At 41.1% G+C, this 21,303-nt stretch overlaps 1 protein-coding gene across 16 annotated transcripts in view; it reads right to left on the minus strand.

Moving 5' to 3' along the window:
• TNRC6C (trinucleotide repeat containing adaptor 6C) overlaps positions 1-21,303 on the minus strand; it is a 104,455-nt gene continuing 83,152 nt past the window's right edge. For 12 of the 16 annotated variants that reach the window (XM_050981270.1, XM_050981261.1, XM_050981265.1 and 9 more), the window contains 12 exons: positions 20,692-20,838; positions 20,150-20,272; positions 18,764-18,847; positions 18,195-18,426; positions 15,978-16,145; positions 14,694-14,885; positions 14,008-14,151; positions 11,202-11,318; positions 8,775-8,972; positions 7,417-7,487; positions 5,696-5,835; positions 1-3,197 (listed from right to left, as the gene is read on the minus strand). In XM_050981270.1, the coding sequence (XP_050837227.1) occupies positions 2,837-3,197; positions 5,696-5,835; positions 7,417-7,487; positions 8,775-8,972; positions 11,202-11,318; positions 14,008-14,151; positions 14,694-14,885; positions 15,978-16,145; positions 18,195-18,426; positions 18,764-18,847; positions 20,150-20,272; positions 20,692-20,838 (1,977 nt within the window). In that variant the 3' untranslated portion in view covers positions 1-2,836. The remainder of the gene's footprint in view (positions 3,198-5,695; positions 5,836-7,416; positions 7,488-8,774; positions 8,973-11,201; positions 11,319-14,007; positions 14,152-14,693; positions 14,886-15,977; positions 16,146-18,194; positions 18,427-18,763; positions 18,848-20,149; positions 20,273-20,691; positions 20,839-21,303) is intronic. The other 4 variants (XM_050981266.1, XM_050981269.1, XM_050981268.1 and 1 more) reach the window with 2 other exon arrangements.

Below are 21,303 nucleotides of genomic sequence, written 5' to 3' on the forward strand. Positions count from 1 at the left end.
TTATTTCAACAGCCAAGAAAAAACTGCAATTTATTAAGTTTCAAAGAATCTTCGTACTCTTGAAAGCAACTTTCGGTGCATGTTCTTTTAACAATCACATTCTATGAGGAGAATAAACATTAAAAGCCACAATTGTTGGTTTTCTTTTTAATCTCAGAGTTACAGACATCTTTAATTCAAAAGGAAAGGCCAAAAAAAAAAAAAAAAAAGCCCCTAAAAACAAAACCCACCCAATTCCCCCCCCAACCCCTCCAACAGAAATTTTCATTCCCAATTTGAAAATATCAGGAGTTTTTCTACAACTCAATGCTAAACTTCAGCATGGAAAATTGTATGTAAACACGCACATACACACATACATATTTTATATAAGTGTGTGTGTGTATATATATGGATATATAAAATATATATGTAGGAGGCGTGTAATGGCAATGAGATGCAATTACTCTGAGGAAAGGTTATTCAGCTAAATACACTACTAAAACTTGAGGAAAAAAAAAAAACAAGTCTTGAACCCAGTTTGTGCATAGTTCATGATCCTCTATAAAACCAGCTTTTGTTAATTTGCAATCTTGCAGGACCCTTTAAATCTGATAAAACCATTAAAAAGCTAATCTTCCAAAAAAAAAAAAAAAATGTAATGCACAAGTTTCCTGATCCAAGCAGGCAGGGAGCACAATGTTCATATAATTTTTAAAACATACTTGAAGTGTATGTTATTCCATTGTCTTTCTTCCTTTCAAAACAATCAAAAACATTGATCTTTTTTTAAACATAAAGCGATTTTTTAATATATAAAGCACTCTTCAAACATCTATTTCTTTTGAGTCCATTATTTGGTAAATATGTAACTGCTACACATTAGATTAGGTATTTTTCTTCTTTCTTACTGTCTTTTTTTTTTTATTTTATTTTGTTTTTTAATAATATCTTCAGTGCTAGGAGTTGGGTTTTAAAAATACATGAAATGGTGTGGAGTTGCTCCTCGGGAAACCCGGCTTTCCTGAGACATCTTCCACCATGTGCAAGATAGTGATCACAAAGTTTTCGCCACTTTGACGAAGAGGAGGAAAACAACAACAAAAATAGTACACAGCAATGGCCAAAGAAAAGGATAATACAACAACACTGTTCAATCCCAGAGCTCTGAAGTAGCATATCTTCATTCTGAAAATAGTTTTCTTTACGATGGAAGTCTTTTTTTTTTGTTTTGTTTTTTCTCTTTTTTTTTTTTTTTTTTTTAAATTCCTTTTTTTATTTTAAAGTTTGAAGGAGAAAAAAAGGTCTGTAAACAGGTGGGAGCCAAAACTCCTGGCTCCTCCAAAAGCAGTCAAAACTTATGTCCAAGTGCTTGTTTCTGTTCCTGCTTGCAAGGGAACTATCAACTCTTTACAATTATCTATGGCCACAGTTCAACAAGAGTATTTTTTTTTTTAAACTTTATATTCCGAATGGAAAAATGGTGCAATACTCCGGTAATAATTTTCTTGCATTAGTCCACAATAAAAAGCCGCTAAAGGTAGATATACATATTATTCTCCAGAGATACACACTGTAATTTTAAAATGCAATAAGAGTCCTTGAGTAAACATTTACACGTGAATTGTCGCCGGCCCCTTCTATCAGTTTCTTTCCTTTTTTTTTTTAATTTCCTCTTTTTTTTTCTTTTTTTGTTTTTTGTGTGTTTTTACCATTACAGGATTAGCTACAAGAAGGGCTGCGGACACTCAGTGCAAAGTTAGAAGCTAATAACAATTAAACATTTGACCAATGAGCAAATAAAAAGCATATACTGAACCAAAGGAAAAAACTTCACACGTTGAGTTAAACCACACGTGGGCACACGCACACACAGGCACACACACACACACTCACTCACATCTGTCCCACCAAAAACATAGAGTCTGAACTTTTAAAAAACAAAATTCTTAGAGCCTGTTTTTGTGTACTGATGCTGACCTGGAAGTGTAATAATTCAACTCAGAAAGTGTTCACATTTTGTTATTGGCCTGCTGGATTCAAGTATTTGCATGTTGATATGGTTTGTTGCTTTTTTTTTTTTAAGTATTTTTTTCTTTCTTTGTTGATTTTTTTTTTTTTTTTTTTACTTTTTATATTTTTTGGGATTAAAAAATGACATGAAAAAGTAATGAAACAAGGGTAATGTGCATAGGCAGATCCATGGGAGTAGTGGACACGGAGATACCCCAACCCTGCCCTCCCTCCCCCCCTCTCAACCTGTACAGTCCAGAGTTGCCACTGGGAATCGTCACTTTTCTGTACCAATGGTAGAATATCACACTTCACCCTTTCTGATTATTGGGTCCGCCTCTGTAATGTGCATAATAGTCACAGGCTCATTTAAATAGGCTTTCATTTCCCCTTCCCACCCCCCCGCCCCAGTTGATAAAATAACCCTTTCCAGCCCAAATTCTGAAAAGTGCCCTTCATGATAGACCTATTCTAAGCAGCTTTTATACTTGGTTTTGAAAAATCACCATACAAACATAAAAAGACGACATAAAACAAAACAAAACAAAAAAAAAAGCCATGAAAAAAGTAAAACCTGTCAATAGCATGTGACACTGACCAAAGGAGCCCATACTGTTTCAGGAACAGTTCACAAGGACTTCTGCAGTTTCAGATTCAATATTGGACAGAGGTACTAAGGAGGGCTGCCAGTCTCATGGGTTAAAGCTGGATTCTTCATCAAGCCCGGGACTGGAAAGGGTTACCATTTTTTCTTTTTTTTTTTCTTTTTTTTTTCTTTTTTTTTTTTTTTTTTAAATTCTCTGTTCTCCTTTAGTGCTGATGATTGTTCCTTCCACGGTGTCTCCTAGATGGACTCCCCGCTGAGCAGATCCCCCGGCAGGAGGGTGTTGAGGGGCGTGGGGCTCCCGATGACTCGGCCGTCGTCGGCGCTGGGGGGTCCCCAAAGGCTGCTGGAGTACTGGGGCACCCCCCCCCAGAGCAGGTCGCTGCTGCCCTTGCCCCCCAGGCACGGGGGATTCCAGTGGCCGGCGTCGGGGCGCACCAGCCCGTGGGAGCTGCCCGAGGAGCCCAGGCGGCTGGGCGTGGATCCAGTGTTGGACTGCCAGCTGGAGGTGGGCGGCAGCGCCTGCCCCTGCGCCAGGAACCGGTTCACCTCCTCCTCACCTGCAAACTCCGCCAGGATGGTGGTGTTGCCCAGGACACACCTGAGGGCACAAGGAGCAAGATGTGAGGTGTGGGGGGGAAAGGGGGCTTGCTGTCAGGAATGGCTGAGGGAATTGGGAGTGGCTTCCAGTGCCTCCAGGGAACATGGAGAGAGAGACTATGGACTAAGGGGAATGGCTTCAGCCTGGCGGGGAGCAGGGTTCCATGGGGTATGGGGAAAATACTCTTCCCTGTGAGGGTGGGCAGGCCATGGCACAGGGTGTCCAGAGAAGCTGCCCCTGGATCCCTGGAATGTCCAAGGCCAGGCTGGATGGGGCTTGGAGCACCATGGGATGGTGGAAGGTGTCCCTGCCCATGGCAGGAGCACCCTGGAATAGTGGGATAGTTCCTACCCATGGCAGGAGTACCCTGGAATAGTGGGATAGTTCCTACCCATGGCAGGAGCACCCTGGGATAGTGGGATAGTTCCTACCCATGGCAGGAACACCCTGGGATAGTGGGATAGTTCCTACCCATGGCAGGAGCACCCTGGGATAGTGGGATAGTTCCTACCCATGGCAGGAGCACCCTGGGATAGTGGGATAGTTCCTACCCATGGCAGGAACACCCTGGGATAGTGGGATAGTTCCTACCCATGGCAGGAGCACCCTGGGATAGTGGGATAGTCCCTGCCCATGGCAGGAGCACCCTGGAATAGTGGGATAGTTCCTACCCATGGCAGGAACACCCTGGGATAGTTCCTACCCATGGCAGGAGCACCCTGGGATAGTGGGATAGTTCCTGCCCATGGCAGGAACACCCTGGGATAGTGGGATAGTTCCTACCCATGGCAGGAACACCCTGGGATAGTGGGATAGTTCCTGCCCATGGCAGGAGCACCCTGGGATAGTGGGATAGTTCCTACCCATGGCAGGAGCACCCTGGGATAGTGGGATAGTTCCTACCCATGGCAGGAACACCCTGGGATAGTGGGATAGTTCCTGCCCATGGCAGAGGTGGGACTGGGTGAGCTTTCACGTCCCTCCCAACCCAAGCAATTCTGTGACAGGGATCCACCTCCCACCAAGCTGCAATCAAGGTGAAAATTTCCACCACATTCACTCACTTTCAGCAATCCCCATCCCTTCAACCAAGGCTGCTCTGTTTTCTATCCACCTTCCTACATCCACAAACACCCAAATCCACACGTGTGGAGACCACCTCCTCTAACTGACACGTCCTGGAGCCTCAATTCTCTTCAGGAATAAGGAGAGAAGCTCTCCAGCCAAACAATGCTCCCACTGCCTCAGTACTTTCTATAACCTTTTGATATAGGGAATTGCTTTCCAACTCTAAATACCCAAGTAAGTCTCCTGAAACTCACTCTCTGTATTCTTCATCCTGCCCAATGGCACTGATTTTACCACTTATGTCCTTATGCCAATTAGTCCCAGTGATTTTAAAACTCCTAAAAAACAGATTTTGTTGTCATACACTTCTCTTCTAACTCCTTTAAAAAAAAAGGTGTCCACCATGAACACATTCCTTATTTAGCATTGTTTTACCCTCTCTGTTTCTCTCTAAAGCTAAAACCTTGTCCTGTGCTCTCCCTGAGCTTCCTTTGGAATCCTCATCATGTCCTACAACTTCTTTGTGGCCTTACAGGTGACAAGTCCTAACTGAGGATATTACTGTTGTACTGTGTTTTCTTTATTTGCCATATTCACTATTTAATCTGTGGTTTCGCAATCACTCTGTATTGTCCTCCCCCTGTATTTGGAGTGGCACAAGCCCCCCATTTTGTATATTATGTTTCAAAAATTAGACCTGCTTCCTCATTGTTTTCTGTTTAGTTAAGTGTTGGTTTTTCTGTTTGTTACCTGGCCACTCCCTGACAAGTTTCAAACCCTTTCCCCAGAACCTTCCTTACACCTCCTTCCATTCAATGTCAATTCCTCCCTGAACTTGCCCTTCCCTTTAGAAACTTCCCTGTCAGTTTTGTATCCTTCAAAACCCCATTGGTTCACTTAACCTGTTCTCCTCCCTTGAAATCCTCCACTGGTTTACACATTGTATTCCCTGTCTTGTGTTCCACCCCCAGCTCTCCCAATCAGTTAAAGATTGCATCCTCCCCTGAGACCTCCCCAGTTAATAAAATGTTGTCTGCTCTCAGTCTGGGGTCCTGGGACCCTGCACTTGGGGAGTTTTGCCATTGAATAAAGTTACCCCAGTTCCATCCCCGTTCCACTGCTGCTGCCCTTTTGTTCCTGCACCAGACCTCCCCTGGTAGCTGGGATTCTGCAGAGCTCGAAAGGGGGATCTGTCACAGCCCTGATATCACCTAGCTGGGACTTAGGATGCACCACGACAATTATTTATGCTGAATGAAGTTTTTTCTTACACCTTCTCATTCAGTATCTACCCCCAGTTAACTTTTTCCTCTCTCATTAGGTAATCTTAAAAACCAAGACTGAAGTAACTAGTGATCGGTTACGCCCTAGAAAATCTTTTCTGACTAGAACTGGCTTTGTAACCAAAGAAAGAGAAAGCAGGAACATACATGTGCAGAGACTTCTGGGCCTTGGCTGCTTCCTCCTTGGAACTGTATCGGACCACAGCATTGCCTTGGGTCAGGTTCAAGTGGAATGTGATGAGAGGGCCGTGCTGCAAACACAGCGTGCGCAGCGTGGAGCCATCGATCTGCAGGGGCGAGGGCACAAAGGTCACTGCAGCTCCTGCCTTCTCCTCTGCTCCTCTTAAGGGGGGCATGGAAGGCTTTCAGATGGGGCTTTGTGTCTAGACTTAGATGGTTATTGGTTTTATCCATGCTACAAGTAGGAAGTTCTAGAGCATTTTACTAATAAGTTACAAATTTTACTTATTTTGCTAATAAGTTACAGTAAGTTACCTTATATTTTTCTATATAAGGTTTTTTAACTTAAAATTATCTCATTAAGAAATGATACTTAAATCACTTTTACTTTTAACTCAGCAACTAATCCTTCAAAGTCCACAATACAGACTTTTCTGTCTAATTACAAAACATTACCCAAACCTATGGAGAAGAAGGTGAAGAAGAAGGATTAGTTACTATCCTAAAACTTATATATATATATATATAAATATATATATTTTATATGGTTTATTTATATATATTTACATAGATATTTACAAATACATATATATTTTATTTATATATTTTGTTTATATATACATATACATATATATACACACATATATATATACACACATATATATATACACACACACTATATATATATATATATATATATATATATATATATATATATATAAACTTCAAGGTTTTAAACTTTAAGTTTTTAAACTTTAGGTTTTGTTGTTTAATATTTTTTAAGTTTTATTAATAAACAAGGTTTTTTCCACTTTTCCCTAAAGAAGTATTTTCTCCTGAACCGGTGATATTTCACATTTTTAATTAAACTACACACCTATAATCCCAGTGCTGTTAATTAATTTTGGAAGCTTTTTTTATGGCCTCAGGTCAAATGTAGTATTTTCTTGTGGGTTTGTGCCTTTTAGTACAGAAAGTTTAAAATTCTTAGCATCCAGGGTTCCAACAGGTTACCTTTGGTATTGTCATCTTACCTTAAATACTTAATGAACAAGTGTTTAAAAGTTAAAGAGTGAGTACAAGTGGAAGTAAAGCACTTAATTACACACTTATTGCTCTCTTCATTGAGGGAGATATCCTGTCTTTTTAAGAATTCCCTACAGTCCAGAGCACAAATTTTCTCAATTTAGGTTAAACAAATTATATTTATCATTAGACATCCATAGAAATCCATAAATAAGTCAAAGGGGAAACACACTTTATAAAAGTAATTAAATTTTCCCCAAGCTTAATTTGGATGTCTGCAGCCAAGGCTTTGTGGCTTATGTTCTCCCTTTGCAATGACACCACGAAGGACAAGTAGAGGATGTGACAGACATATGAGAAGAACTCAAACAACCCATAGGAAAATCAGATTTTACATCTCTGTCTGTGCTTTACAAGATCATTCACCTCCAAACTTACACACACAGAAATAGTGCCCATGGAATGACTAATTACAGGCTTGAAAGTTCATACTTGACAGCACTTTGAAAACTTAACAAATTCCCTGTAGAAGACAGGTGATAAATGCAGAATAATTATTCTTCTTTCAAATAAATCAAATGGCCAGGGCTGCTAAATGCTGTTCTCATCATCTCTTAAACTCAAGTGCTTTTTCCTGGCCACTTTTGTCCAGTTGCAGTTACCTGGGGGGTGAGGTTCCGAAGAACCAGCCAGCTGCTTGTTCTCCCTGAGCTGTCAGTACTCCATGCAGAACCTGCAACACAAATTCCACAACAAAACATTTGATCACAGTCTCTGGAGAGCACCTTACAGACAAATTTATCTGCAATCACAACACACTAATAAGCCTCAGTGCTGCTGAAAACAAATCCTACAGCAGTTTCCTCACATCTTGATTTACTGCCTGCCTCCCTTGGAAGGAAAGGCTGCTGAATGAAGAGCTGCTTTTGTTACTTTTCAAAGATCTGTGGCATTTTTCATACTCCCCCAGTAACTATTAGGGAACTAACAGATGCAGGTATGGCACTGCAAGAAGCTGTGTCCTCAGGATGCATTAGAATTCATCTGGAAGACACATTTCAAAAGCAGCTCTGATGTCCAGGCTCAGATTGCTGCCTGCTAATAAAGATTTTTATGGCACTGCAGCACTCTGCTCTCTCGTCAATGACAGATTAATGTCTATGACTTATTCAAAACAGGTATTTCTGCACTGACAATGTCCTGATTGAAGATACAAGAACATAATCAAAAAAACCTGCATAACAACCTCAGCCTGCTGCTTTACAGCTTGGTGCTTTACAGTAAAAACTGTACAAGCTTGATATTTCTGAGTGGCATTTGAGAGTCACAGTGCATCCTGTGGGTGCTCCAGAGAGAATCCTGGGAGCAGCTTTATCTGCCCTTCCAGGTGGGGGTTTGGTGAACAAATATTCAAAATAAATGGCAGGAAGAGGGAAGAACATTTAATTTTCAACTTAGTGTAAGCAGACTATTAAAACAGCTTTATAAAATAGAAGTAATATCTCTATATTTATATTGATAGAGTTATCTACATATAGATATATATATTTAGCCAGATCCATGGCTTCTCATATCTGTATTAAAGCAAACAAAGGCATATAAAAAAAGGGCCTGAATGAAAAAATTCAGGCATTCCCCGAGGGCCCTGCATTGCCATCAGGTCCTAAGTGCTTCACATCCATGTGTCCATATTAAATTCCACAGGCTCCTCTTGGTGTCTTAGATCACACCACAGAACAGGACACATGTTTTAAAGACATTTTTAGAAATTAATGATCTGGGTGGGGGGGGGAAATCCTAGTTGGGAGTTAAAGAAATTGGGCAACTCCTATGTGAAATCACCACCATGACCAGTTGAAAGATGCTCCATTTACAACTTATTCAAAGAGAAATAGAGACAAGAGATTCATCCTCAGCACAGAACACTCCAGCTGTGTTAAAGCTCTGGTTTCTGGAGCCTCACAGGCAGAGTAGAAGCAAACAATGCTGAAAAGAAAGCAGAAAAGAGAGCTGTGAGTACCAGAGGAGTAAGAAGAGCTGGTCCAGCCCAGGGGACTGGCACCCCACGTGGAGGATGGCTTGGTGTTGGTTAAGCCTGGAGGAGGTCTGGTTGGAGCTGTAGTGTTTCTGGGTACCTTCCAGAGTTCGTGGGACAGAGAGGCTTGGGTGTGAGAGATTGGGCCAGAGGACCACGTGGACTTGATGTCTGACAGTTTACCTGCAACAGAAAAACAGTTTTTGGGTGTTCTTCACCAATGGGCATCCTGGGCTACATCCTCCCAGCTTCTCAGGAGGAAAAGAACAACTTTCTGTACCATCCAGTGCTATAAATCCTGTATTCTTTGAACCTACTTACTGTTCACAATTTCCAGTGCTTTTGTGTTTACTGAACTTCACAGTACTGCTACATACAAGATCCCTTTCGAAAATATGTTGTTTTATTTTCTTGTAAAAGATGATACTTGGAAAGAAGCCCAGAAAATGGACATAGGTTTTTGAAATCTGATTTCACCAAAATTATAATGAAACACTTCAAGACTATCTCAAAGGTTTAACAGGACTTAAACACTTTTTCCTGCACAACTCATTTTATCTAATATAAAGAATTCAGTATATCCATATGTTCTTCTGATGCATTATTAAAATTCTAAAGATCAAAGGCCAACAAAAACTTTGTCTGAATATTTGAAGTAAGCTACACTCTTTTTTCCAAGTATCTTTGAGAAAAACTAAGTCTTCAGAAGATCAGACAACACCACAACCCTTCAAGTCTTTATAACTTTCTGCTGTTGCTTGTTTTTTCTCCGATCAGTTTTCAAACTATTACTGCTGTAACTGCCAATTCAAAGTTTTATAAAATAACACAAACCCAAGAACAGCAGACACATTACAGCATTCAGAGAGGCAGACTGGACTGATTTAAATAATGGATAAGAAAACAAATCTTTATTCACCTTTAGCCTTTCCACCAACATGTGCTGTGCAATCCAAGCCAAATTTCCCTGTCACAGCACAGTCCTGCTGTTACCAGCACTGTCAGCACTTGGAGGGCTGGATTGGACTGAAAGGGACACAAATCCTGCATCTTCTGCCCCAGCAAATGATGCTGTGACTCTGCTGCCCCAATGTTTTAATGCTGATTGCAGAGAATAAGAAAATATTTGGTCTCATAAAGTCCAAGATGCAAAGATCTTGTGAATTTTTATAAAACTCGAACTGGCAGATTAAAGTTTCAGTGCTTTAAGACATCAGGCAGGCACTGAGTAATTTTATGAGTCCCAAAGCCAAATTTAGCAGTTGCAAAATCCCAGACTCAGTTACATACACACACATTCCCCAAATTGCCTCCATGTATCTTAATAGTTTAACTCAGTTACTTCATATTGAATCATAACAATTTAAGTGGAAGGACAACCACTCTCCCATCTTCTGGCAAGTTGTAGCAACAGAAATAATTTGACAATGACAGTGAGGACATTAATGAGTGTAAAATGGTGAGAGGAGAGGAGGAAGTCTGAGTTTGAGAGCTCAGAGCAGCCCAGCCTGTGATGGGGCACCCAAGACAGGCACAGCACCACAGGCCAGGTGTTGCTATGTCACTACTTGTCATGGGGGTAACACAAACATTAGATGACACTGCAAAAAAATCAAAAAAAAAGGGCAGCAAATAAAGCAGAAATGCATGGTAGATAAAGAAAAGCAAGCCACTCCTTTCTTTTCCTTTCACTGGAGGAAAACATCCCAAACAAGCCCCTTTTGTTTTGCATTCTGCAGCCCCACCCAGAGGCTGCACCTTCAGAGAAGTGGAGGGGTTTCAGTGGATCAGCATTTTCTTATCTAATCCATCTATACTGCCCAACACAACTTTATAATGGGACAAACTGCATATTTAGGCAGCCAGTTTGCAAGTAAAGTTTCCATGGTTTGCAAAAAGAAGCTCCAGAATTTAGAGCTCAGTAAAGAAAATGGGGTAATTATTTAGCTCACCCACACAGGGCAGCATCAGGTTTTGTCCTGACTATTGAAAGGCACCAAAGAGCCCCAAACCCAACCCCCAGAGCCATGCAAAAAGTACCTTTGGAGGTACTACTGAAGCTTCTTCTGAGCTGAAGGTTCTGAACTCACTTTTAACAGTGAGTTCTTTTACACAAACTTCACATCAGCTCTTCCTGGAAGGGTCTGTTCCTGCTGAGGCCCTGGGCAGTGTTCCTCCCCCAGAGATCTCGATGCCAGAGTGACACCAGGTGGAATAAATCCATTTTTCCTCAGCACAATCCCAGGCTCACCATCCACCACTCCCCACGGCAGAGCTGCCAGGAGAGCTGCCACCTAGCACAGGGCTCCAAACACACTGGTGCCTGGGGCAGCACTCCTGTAAGCACTGGGAGAGCACTCCCTAGGGCCTTTTCCTGGGAATGCAGAAGCTGTGGAAGCAGAAAGGCCGTACCTGCAATGCTAGGTGCAGATGCAATGCTGCTGAAAGAGCTACTGTAGCCGGAGGCACTAAGCGGCCAGGCACTCGATGAAGGCAGCGTGGCATTCTGAGATGATGTTGGGGATGACCCTGCAGAACCAGCAGAGAAGCAACTAAGAAAGATGGGCATAATGATGTTTGGAGTGACATAAGCAAATCTGTTATGTGCAAATACAAACCATGCAAGGCATTCTCCTTAATTAGCCTGCTCTCTGAAGACTAGGAATGAAATGTTGCTGGGAACGTGATAAAGTGAGGCAGAATTCTTTAGAAGGAAAGAGAAGAAAGCTGGCACAGGAACAATTCTAGTGCAGGACGTAAATTCTGCACTTCCTTTAAGATACATGACTCAAAAAGTCAGTGTTAAAGTGTTTAGTCTCAGAGGAACAGGCTTCATTTATAAATGTCCTCTGCCAGCTGACTTAGGCAATGGCAACTGTAGATGAGCAGAGATGTGTATGATAAGCTAACCTCTCACCATGGGTGATCTGTCCTAAATTACTCAAGGTAAACACTTCCCCTACATCCTAATGCCCACAAGTATCTTAAAATTTTTGCAGAGTTTCAGTAAAAGCAAAGATATATTTCAGCAATCTCTTCTCAAACTGATAACATAAATAATATAGCACAAAACCACCTCAGTAAATCATTTACAATCTGAGCAGCCATCTAAGCACGTGCACAATTTCCTTACTGGCAGCAAATGAAAGAAACTGAACATAAAATCAAAAATCTTCATTGCAAAGACCAGGAGAGCTGGAAGCAGTCTCTCTAGCCACCAACAAAATCAAGTGTGTATCCTGGGTGACTTATCATTCCTGACACACAGAGATACTGAAACATCTTTGACTAATAAAAACAGGTGAGCTCTGCAGCAAAGAGCACTGTGTTGAGGTAAAAGGGAGGAAGTAAAAGGACAATCTCATCCCTCACAGCTCAATAAAAAACACAGGCTTTGTTTCCAACTGGAACAGCAACCAACCAAACTTCACCTTAAGCAGACTCCCTGTGCTCCAAGGGACACTGATGCAGACATCAGTTTAAGGCAACAGAACTCTCTATCAGGCCTTGTCTGGAAATAATCTATTCCCCAGGCAGGGACTATGGAATTATAACAGATTCAAAGGCCCACAGAGCTGAAAATGGTCCTGATTCCTCGTGGCTACAACTCTCAGCTCAGAGAAGCTGACCCTACAAAATTTCACTAGCAAACAGGGCAAAGCAAAAATGAACCCAAAAGCTTAAGTTTTACCTGTTTTTAAGTGCACAGGGCAAGGACAGCACACCCCACAGCCTGACCCTCTACCTGGGGAGCAGCTCTGTCAGCACAAGCTCTGTGCCTCAGGCTGCAGTTATACAAGCATCAAGAAACAGATTCTGCAACAATAGTTTTTATTAAAATTCTATTATTACCAAGCTAAAAAGCTAATGAGGAAAAGAAGCACACACTGACCCCCCACAGGCACTGGTTTCAAGAAGGTCTGACCTCTTGAGGGGCTGTTTACTTCTGCTAAGACCATCTCTGCTGACCCTCTCTAAGGACAGGAGTGATTTCTTCATTCCACAGGCAGATTATGCTCCTTCTCTAAAGCAGCAAGACCTGTAGTGGATATCATCTCATTTTACAGGGAGAGCTCTGCAGGTTTAGGCTTCTGGCCTGAGGAATATTTCTTAGGTGAACTCTATTTGAAGTGTCACTGAATTAAACATTTCACAGCTTTTCCTTTTATAACTTCAAACCTGCCCGTCCCCTTGGAAGCACTTTGGAGTCATTCAAGTTAATTCAACCTGACTCACTACCCAAATACTTCAAGCTTCAGCTGAAAGAAAGGCTGCTTCTCGCTAAGAGACAACCAAAGTCACTGCAGGCAATCAGCAGCCTGGGTTCCTTTCCCTCATGTTTCACAGCCCTTACCTGAGGTTACAAGCCCAGAGCTGGACCCCCACTTCAAGGGGGTCACAGATTTACAATCTGTGCTGGTATCACAGATGTAACTGATAAAACAAACCCCACATTTTTACTCCTGACAGGTCCTTCTGGACAGCCTGGTTATGCTATTCCTGAGCACACTGCAGTGCTCTGACAGAGTGCAGATAACTTGGCTATTTTGGCACTCAGATCACAATTAACCAAGCCACCTTTCCTTGATCAACTTCCAGCACACGTGGCTAACAAGTAGCACAGTCACAATGCTTTCTTGTTTTACAGAATCCCTTTTTATTCTGAACCAAGTGCTACCAAGACAAAAGGAATGGAAATAGCACTGGGAAATGCTAGTTTACTAGTCAATTCCCATTTTTTTCTTTCATGGTTTTGGAGATAAACTAGTTCTAATTTATTTTACTTATTGATCTTCTAACAAAGCTACAATTAATTAATGTACAGAAGCCTGCTGTCTCAGCAATACTGTAGAACTTTGTATTGAGTCTTCTGAGAATTTCACAAAGTATGAAGGAGGGTGGGCAGTGTGCAGAGTAAAATATTGTTCAAAATCTTGTGATACAGGTCAGAAAAACTTCCAGTGACCACAGAAGTTTAAATTACATCTCACAGCCTTTTCCAATAATAAAGTATTTATGTTCCCATGGAAAACAAGAAACTTCTTAAACCCTTCTTTTAAAACAATTATTTCTGGATATTCAGTGACAGTTCTGAGCAGAAGCATTACTAGATTAGGAGCACATGCAAAAATATGTTAATCTGTAACAAATGAGGCCAGCTCTTTTTTGGAAGGGAAAAGAAAATATGCCCAGACATGGAATCAGTGGGTGTGTTTACCTCCACTCTTGAGCAGATAGCGATTCACATCCTGGATCGTGGTGTTTATGGTAGGCCCAGTTGGAACACTGCCAGGAGTAACATCGGGGTCATTTTCAGGATCAATATTCTGCAGTCCTTTCCATGGCACTCCTGGGTGAAACTCTGTTTTAAACACAAGATAAAGGGAAATGTGTGAGGCTGTAATTCTCCAAAACTCCTGTATTGTATTTACAGGGTGCCCCATGGCAGGGAGGAATGATCCATGCTCTCAGAAGGCTAATTTATTATTTTATGATGCTATCATATATTAAAGAATACCATACGAAATTATACTACAGAATACAGAAAAGATAATTCCTGAATGCTAAAAAGATAATAATGAAGACTTGTGACTCTTTCCAGAGTCCTGACACAGCTTGGCCCTTACTGGCCAAAGAGTGAAAACAACTCCCAGCAGAATGCAATGGAACAATCACCTGTGGGTGAACAATCTCCAAACACATTCCACAGGAGCACAGCACAGGAGAAGCAAATGAGATCAGAATTGTTTTCCTTTTCTCTGAGGCTTCTCAGCTTCCCAGGAGAAAAACCCTGGGCAAAGGGATTTTTCAGAGAATGCGAATGCCACACTCCTGCACATCAGGAGGACTCAACAACACGTTTGAGGGACACCAGCCCAGCAGCAAGGCTTTGGATTGAGTTACCTGGTGGCCAGTTAATGCTGGAGCCATTGGAAATCTTATCACTATCGGATTTGGCACGTGACCAGCTGTGAGGAACAGCTACGGGCGGGCTGGCAGGAGACTCACTGTTCTGCATCAGATCATAGCGGCCGTAGGAGTCATCGAGGGAGGACTTTCCCGGAGGACCAATACTCAAACCTCCAGGGATAGCACCTGCAAGCAGTCAAAGGGCGATTATGGGTTTGGAATTTCAGCAGGATAGGTTTTGTTATTATTTGCTTTTTGGTTTTTTATTGTGTTAAAAAGATTAAAAAAAAAAAACTAAAATGAAAATACAGTAAGCCAAGCTTAATGGCATCTGAAGCCTTAGTAGGGATTACAGCTGAGAGACACATTGCTGGTACAATCTAGATACTCAAGTTAAAGAATTCTGCATTAAATTCCTACCAAAAAGAGACTAAGTAATTCAAATCATCACACTGTTGGTAAATAGGAACTTGCTGAGACAGCATATCAAGGAATATCCCTCATCTCATCCTTCCCCAGGCATTCAGTGCTGACAGGATGGATGATTTGAAATGGCTCTTCTCATGTTCCTACAAACTATCAAACAACAATTTGGCATCAGCAGCTACAGTTTTTTATTCTGCAGCTACTTGCAGAATAAAAAACTGCTGTAAAAGAAGTAATTCATGCTGCTAGAATAAAATCCAAGATATAATAAATTTAACAGAGCCCCATGTTCTAAAAGAATAAATTTGATACAGGAAATAGAGGAATAACTGGCTCAGGATACTGGAGGTGTTAGGGATAAAGGCGTTTAAACAGATTAGCAATCACTTCTGTAAAAGTAAGAAATTTTTGCCCCTAACTCTGGGCTGAGTAACTGTGTAATCCCTCATACCTTTGTACAGGGAGAGGTTGATGATACTGGAAAAATTGTGGGAGAAAGCCAATGTAAAGTTGTTTTGGATTGAAGGTCTGCAGGTCTGGAATAAGGGGAAGATTGTGGGACTTGTTTTGCCAACACTAAAGGCTTGTTTTATTTGAACTCCATGTTCTCAGCAACAAAATTCAACACATGAAAAAAACATTCCTACACTGCATGCAGGGAGTGACAGCTGCAAGCCCTTCACTGCAGAAATCATCTATAAAATCCCACAGGCTCAGAGGCTACCAACCATTTGTGAGTACTTAACACAAAAAAAGAACACGAGAGAAATAATTCCAATTGCACTGTGGCTGGAATCACCAAAAGCCAGGCAGGCATGGGGACATGGAGGGGACAATGCCAGGGGACATTACCGTGCTTGCTGGAGTTCTGGTCAAGAGAAGAAGCAGCACTAGACAGATTATCCATTGAGTTGGGGTGTGTCCACTGAGGAAGGCGAGACTGGGACTGAGAAGTGTCCTTCACTGACAAACCACCAGTAATGTCCATGTTATTTACATTCATGTTCGGGTTCAGTCCAGCTGGGGGGGGGAAAGAGATCCTTAGAAATCCACCATACACTGAGGGACTGAAAAGCTGGGTTTGAAATCCAGCCACAGGAATTACTCAACATCGATTTTCAGGTATCTGTATGCATGTGTGGCACCTTTGATGCACATTTTCAAGAACTTTTGCTATTATGGAACACCAACAGAACTCCCATGAATTCAGAAAAAGTTAAAATCTTGCTAAAAAGGGAGGGAAACAAGATGTAGGGATAATATTTTAAAGCTGTCAGTGTTTCTACTTGCAGTCTCTTCACTTGTCTCAGAAGAATGCACTGGAATGTTGAGTTTAAACCAGTCTGCACCATTCCATGGTTAAGCCAAAATATTCCTCATGTCTCCCCAGCACCCAACCCCACAATGTCTGCCACTTCCTTTTGCTAAAAATCCCCCCAAAAAGGAACCAATTAAAGGTCAGAAAAACAGCTGCTGTTTTTCATAGCAGGGTCTGCACTAACTGGTTTCTATTTTGTATACACAGAGGAGAATCTCAGACTGTTATTAAGGGAATAATTCTGAAATGCTTCTGTGACATGAATCTGGGTCTTTCTTGATATATAATCCTGAATGTTAGCAGATCACAGAAAGCTGAGATATCATAAGAACCTCTCAGACTTAGGCCTTTAATTCACAATTTTTTTTGCATTCTGATGCTCCCAGCCACAACAGCTCACCACAGCAGTCAGAATTACCTTCTTAACTGCTGCATGGCAGATAAAGCTTGGCAATACTATTGTTATCAGCATAAAGAGAGTCACAAAGAGATTAAATTAATTCCTTTATGTCAGAAAGGAAGGCTGCAGCATACATCAAACAATCACACAGCAAACAGGTCTGAAAGGTTGCTCTGTATCCAGGCCCAATCAATTATTCTGACTTCAATCATATTTGACAGATCAATGTCTAACCTACCACAAAATGCTGGTGAAGATTTCAGGAACTTCCTAGATAAATTATTCCAGTACTCTACTCTGCTTAAGTGATCCTTAATGTCTAACTAGACCTTCTTTTATGCAACTCAAGTTTATTACCTCTTGCATTAGAAAAAGCCAGAAAATGTCTTCCTAGCTCTCCTTCACATTTTTGAAGATTCTTGCATGTCTCTTATATCTTCTCTTTAGACTTCTGAGCAGAGGATTTTATTTTTTCCTTACCAGTTGTGTTTTTAAAATGCCTCATCAATTCCACTACAATCTTTCTGCATTCCTTCAAACTGATCCACATATTTCTTGAAATACATTGACCAAAACTGTTGCCACACCAGTGCTGATTACAGCAGAAAGATGACTTTGCACCACATTTTCCCAGATTATATTACTGTTTATCAATATGAAATTTGTGTATTTGACGACATGATGCTGTTTATATTTAGTTCATAAATAACAACATAGGGCATGGGTTGGACTTGATGATCTTAGAGGTGTCTTCCAACCTCATTATTCTGTGATTCTGTGGTATATAAGTAGTTAAATAGGCAAAACTTCTGATATTTGTAGGCAGAATACAGGTGAGCAGTTACAGCTACCACAAATGTATGATTTTGTTCTGTGATTTCAGTGCTATTTAACAAACAAACAAACATAGATAAAAATTATAATTATACATATATATATTTCTCTCGATATATCTATATATATATCTTTATCTATATCTATCTATATATATTATATCTATCTCTATATATCTATATATCTATATCTATACATCTATAGATGTATAGGTATATATATATCTATATATATCTACACATATATATAGACATATATTCTATGTCTATATATATATGTATGTATATATATTTATATATATATACATACACACACATGTATATATATATATACACACACATATATATACATGTATGTGTATATATATAATTTATATATATATATATATACATACACATATATATGTATGTATGTATATATATGGATGTATGTGTTTGTTCCAGTGTGGAGCAAACTAGTGAGGTGTGACTGGAGGAGATGGCCTCCCTGTGAGGAGCTGCTGCAGGAGGACACTCACCAAGAGGGTAAGGAGCAAAGGTGTTCGGTGAAGACTGTTGCTCTTTGGTCTGCAGGTCAGGAAGGCCGGGAGCCTGGGGATGGGGTGAAAAGCTATCCATGGCTGATTTGCCTGCAGAGGGGTGCAAAGATAGATGTGGAGGGGGAGGCTGCTGCTTCATAAGCAGGGCCTGGGCCAGCTGGCGCTGGTGCTGCTGGATCTGCTGCTGCATGTTATTGATTGTACGTGCAACCTGCAGGGAGAGAGCCAACAAACACCCGTCAGTGGGCAATCCACACACACACACACTGCACTTCTCTGCCTTTCCCTACAATGAAACAACACACTGCATCTCCTTACAAATACAAACTGCCTGTGCAAAGGGCTGAAGAGCTTTCCTCCAGCAAGGCTGTGCATCAGCTTTATTTTTGAATTTATTTTTCCTCAGCACCCTCCCTGCCCAGCACTCAAGCCATGCACTGCATCCCAGATTTAAGGATGCTTTAGCTGCTTTGCTAAATGTCACTGAGCCTCTCCAAGCTACTGAAACCAACCCCTGAAGCAGAGATTGAGCTGGCAGGGACACCTACTTGCTGCTCCTGTTGTCTCATGGGTCCGGAAACGTTACGCTGAGCCTGTAACATCTGCTGCTGGATTTGTAAACGTTGGTACGCCTGCGGGGACAGGGACAGTCAGACACAGCCCAGCTCAGCACGCTCCCTCCAGCTGCTCTGCTGCACCACAGCACAGAAAAGGCCAACTCTGCCATGCTCTGAGAACACTCCACCGAGCAACAGTAATGATCCTGTTGCAAATGCATTTTAGAATGCATTTATTTAGGTCCCATGTTCATTCTTTAAAAAAAAAAACAACTAAGAAGTCCACATGGCAAAAAGTGGTCTTTAAAGAGAGGAGCCTATTTTTTTCCTAAAATAACTCTAACACAAAGCAAAAATTAAAACAGAAGCTTATGATATTATGCAAATATTATAAATACTGATTGTTGGTTTTGGTTTGGCCATTTTAAATTTTGCCAACACTTTATAGCTAAATCAACTTGCGCTGCTTTATTCCTGAAAAAAAATCCACAATTTTCAAGTAGCTGGCTTGGCAGCAAATCCTTTTGCAAGGTAAGTTTCTCTGAAACACTTTGATGAATTCATCAATATTTTGATGAATTCAAAATCCAAAGGAATTCTGTACAGGTATTTTTCAAGCAGCTGGGTACTGTTCAATTATTATGAGAATAATGCTGTGCTCCTCAAAACTAGATAAAATAATCAGAAATGAGTAATAGTATCAAACACTTAACAAAAGAGTTTGACTAGCACACTGAGATCAGCAACTGAACTAATCTGCCATCTGTAATTTCATCTTTAACCCTGGCCAATACTGAGTTCACAATATCTCTTTTTAAAATATTCTCAAAATCCAATTAAGTATTTTCATATGCATTAAAAATAAAAAATTTGCAAACACAGCAAAAGTACACAGAAGTAAGCAGCTCTTATTACATTACAGGTTTATACACTCCATTAATTAAAGGAAATTCACCCTAAGCTTTATTTTTCAGTGAGGCAAGTGAAGAAGTTCTGTAGGTAACTCAGGTGACCAGCACTGCCAAGATTTCTCTTGCTCTGTTGTGACACATGTGTCCAGTTTAATCTTTCCACTGACATGTGACACACAGGCCAGGGCTGTTTGAGAACACACTGTTATTCATACCAGTAGGAAGACAGCTGATTTTTAGTTCCACTGATCAGCTGTAAAGGATAATTATTCTACAAATGACTATTTATAAAGACCGAGGCAAAAAAAAATTACTGTGCTTCTTTAAAAAGAAATTTTACCAAAGAAATCAGCAGCTGATTGTTTCGAAGATCTGTCATGTCATTTAAAAATTTAGTCATTCTCCTATTTTATTTTCATGCCTTCAATTCTGATTTAGAGCTTGTCTGCCATGGCTTTTAACTTACCAGCTGCAGCTGATAGAGCTGGTTCAACATCGTCATATGCTGAGGATTATTAATTGGCGAGGTTAACTGTGCAGGGCTGAGACCAATGTTTTTTGCTGCAAACTGCAAAAGCTGTGCTTGAACCTAAAGGAGAGAAGAGTGTTAAACATTGTACATTTAACAGTGGCAACTGTGTGAGCCATTAATAAGAGTCACATCAGCTGGAAAATGTTATTATCACCATGAGCTATCAAAAAAATTAGCAAAAGGCTCTAATACAATCATAATAACCGTATTCAAGTGTTCATTTATAAAAAAAGAGATGAGAACAAATGCCTCAGAAACACCATTGTGCAAAAAGGAGCACAAGAACGTGCTCTCAGAGATAATTACATGACATGCATGTGAGAACACCTCAGCCATGCCACATCTTCCTGCCTAGGAAACAAACAAATAACGCAGACACAGCCAGGCAGCGGCAGCTGCAAAGCCTCAGGAGCATGACAGAGCACATGGGAAGAGTTCCAGGGAAAGGGAAAACTCTGAGTGAGGTGTTGTCTGACCTGAGGGGATAGAAACTGAGGCACTTGAGCACGAAGACTAGGCTGGGATGAATTAAGAGGTTGCACTGGCGGTTGCTGCGGCTGTTGCATGGTCCTGGCTTGTGCTGCTCCGCTATTGCCAAACATACCCAGATTGCCACTCGGTATCTGCAGCAGGACAACAGTGACACAGGCACTTAGTGACACCACTCAGCACAGAACCTGGGTGCTACTTGTCTGTGCAGACTTTATTCTTAGTGATTATGACAGGCAGGAATCAAGAGACCAGCACATACAAAGTTTAGAATTGGGCAGGGCAAAGATTGCCCTGTACCCAACATCCCAAACCCCCAAAACTTTGTTTTGTTCAGTTGCCTGAACAAAAGGCAGCTGAAGCTGAAGATGCTTTTATAAGGATGCAGGACCCTAGAGGGTCACAAGATGAACAATCAAAAGTACTTGCCAAAAATGTTTGTATTTGTATAGCAAGGGACAGTAGAATGGAGGCATTAAACTCACAGTAACCCCATCCTCCAGCTGGCTATGCAGTTTTTTTATTCAGTGATTTTACAAAGCTACTGATAATGGACATGCTATTAGTGGAGACTGCTTTGGAAAGATGTGCTTAATGGG

Source organism: Serinus canaria, chromosome 18 (genome assembly GCF_022539315.1).
Source record: "Serinus canaria isolate serCan28SL12 chromosome 18, serCan2020, whole genome shotgun sequence".
Lineage (NCBI taxonomy): Eukaryota > Metazoa > Chordata > Aves > Passeriformes > Fringillidae > Serinus > Serinus canaria.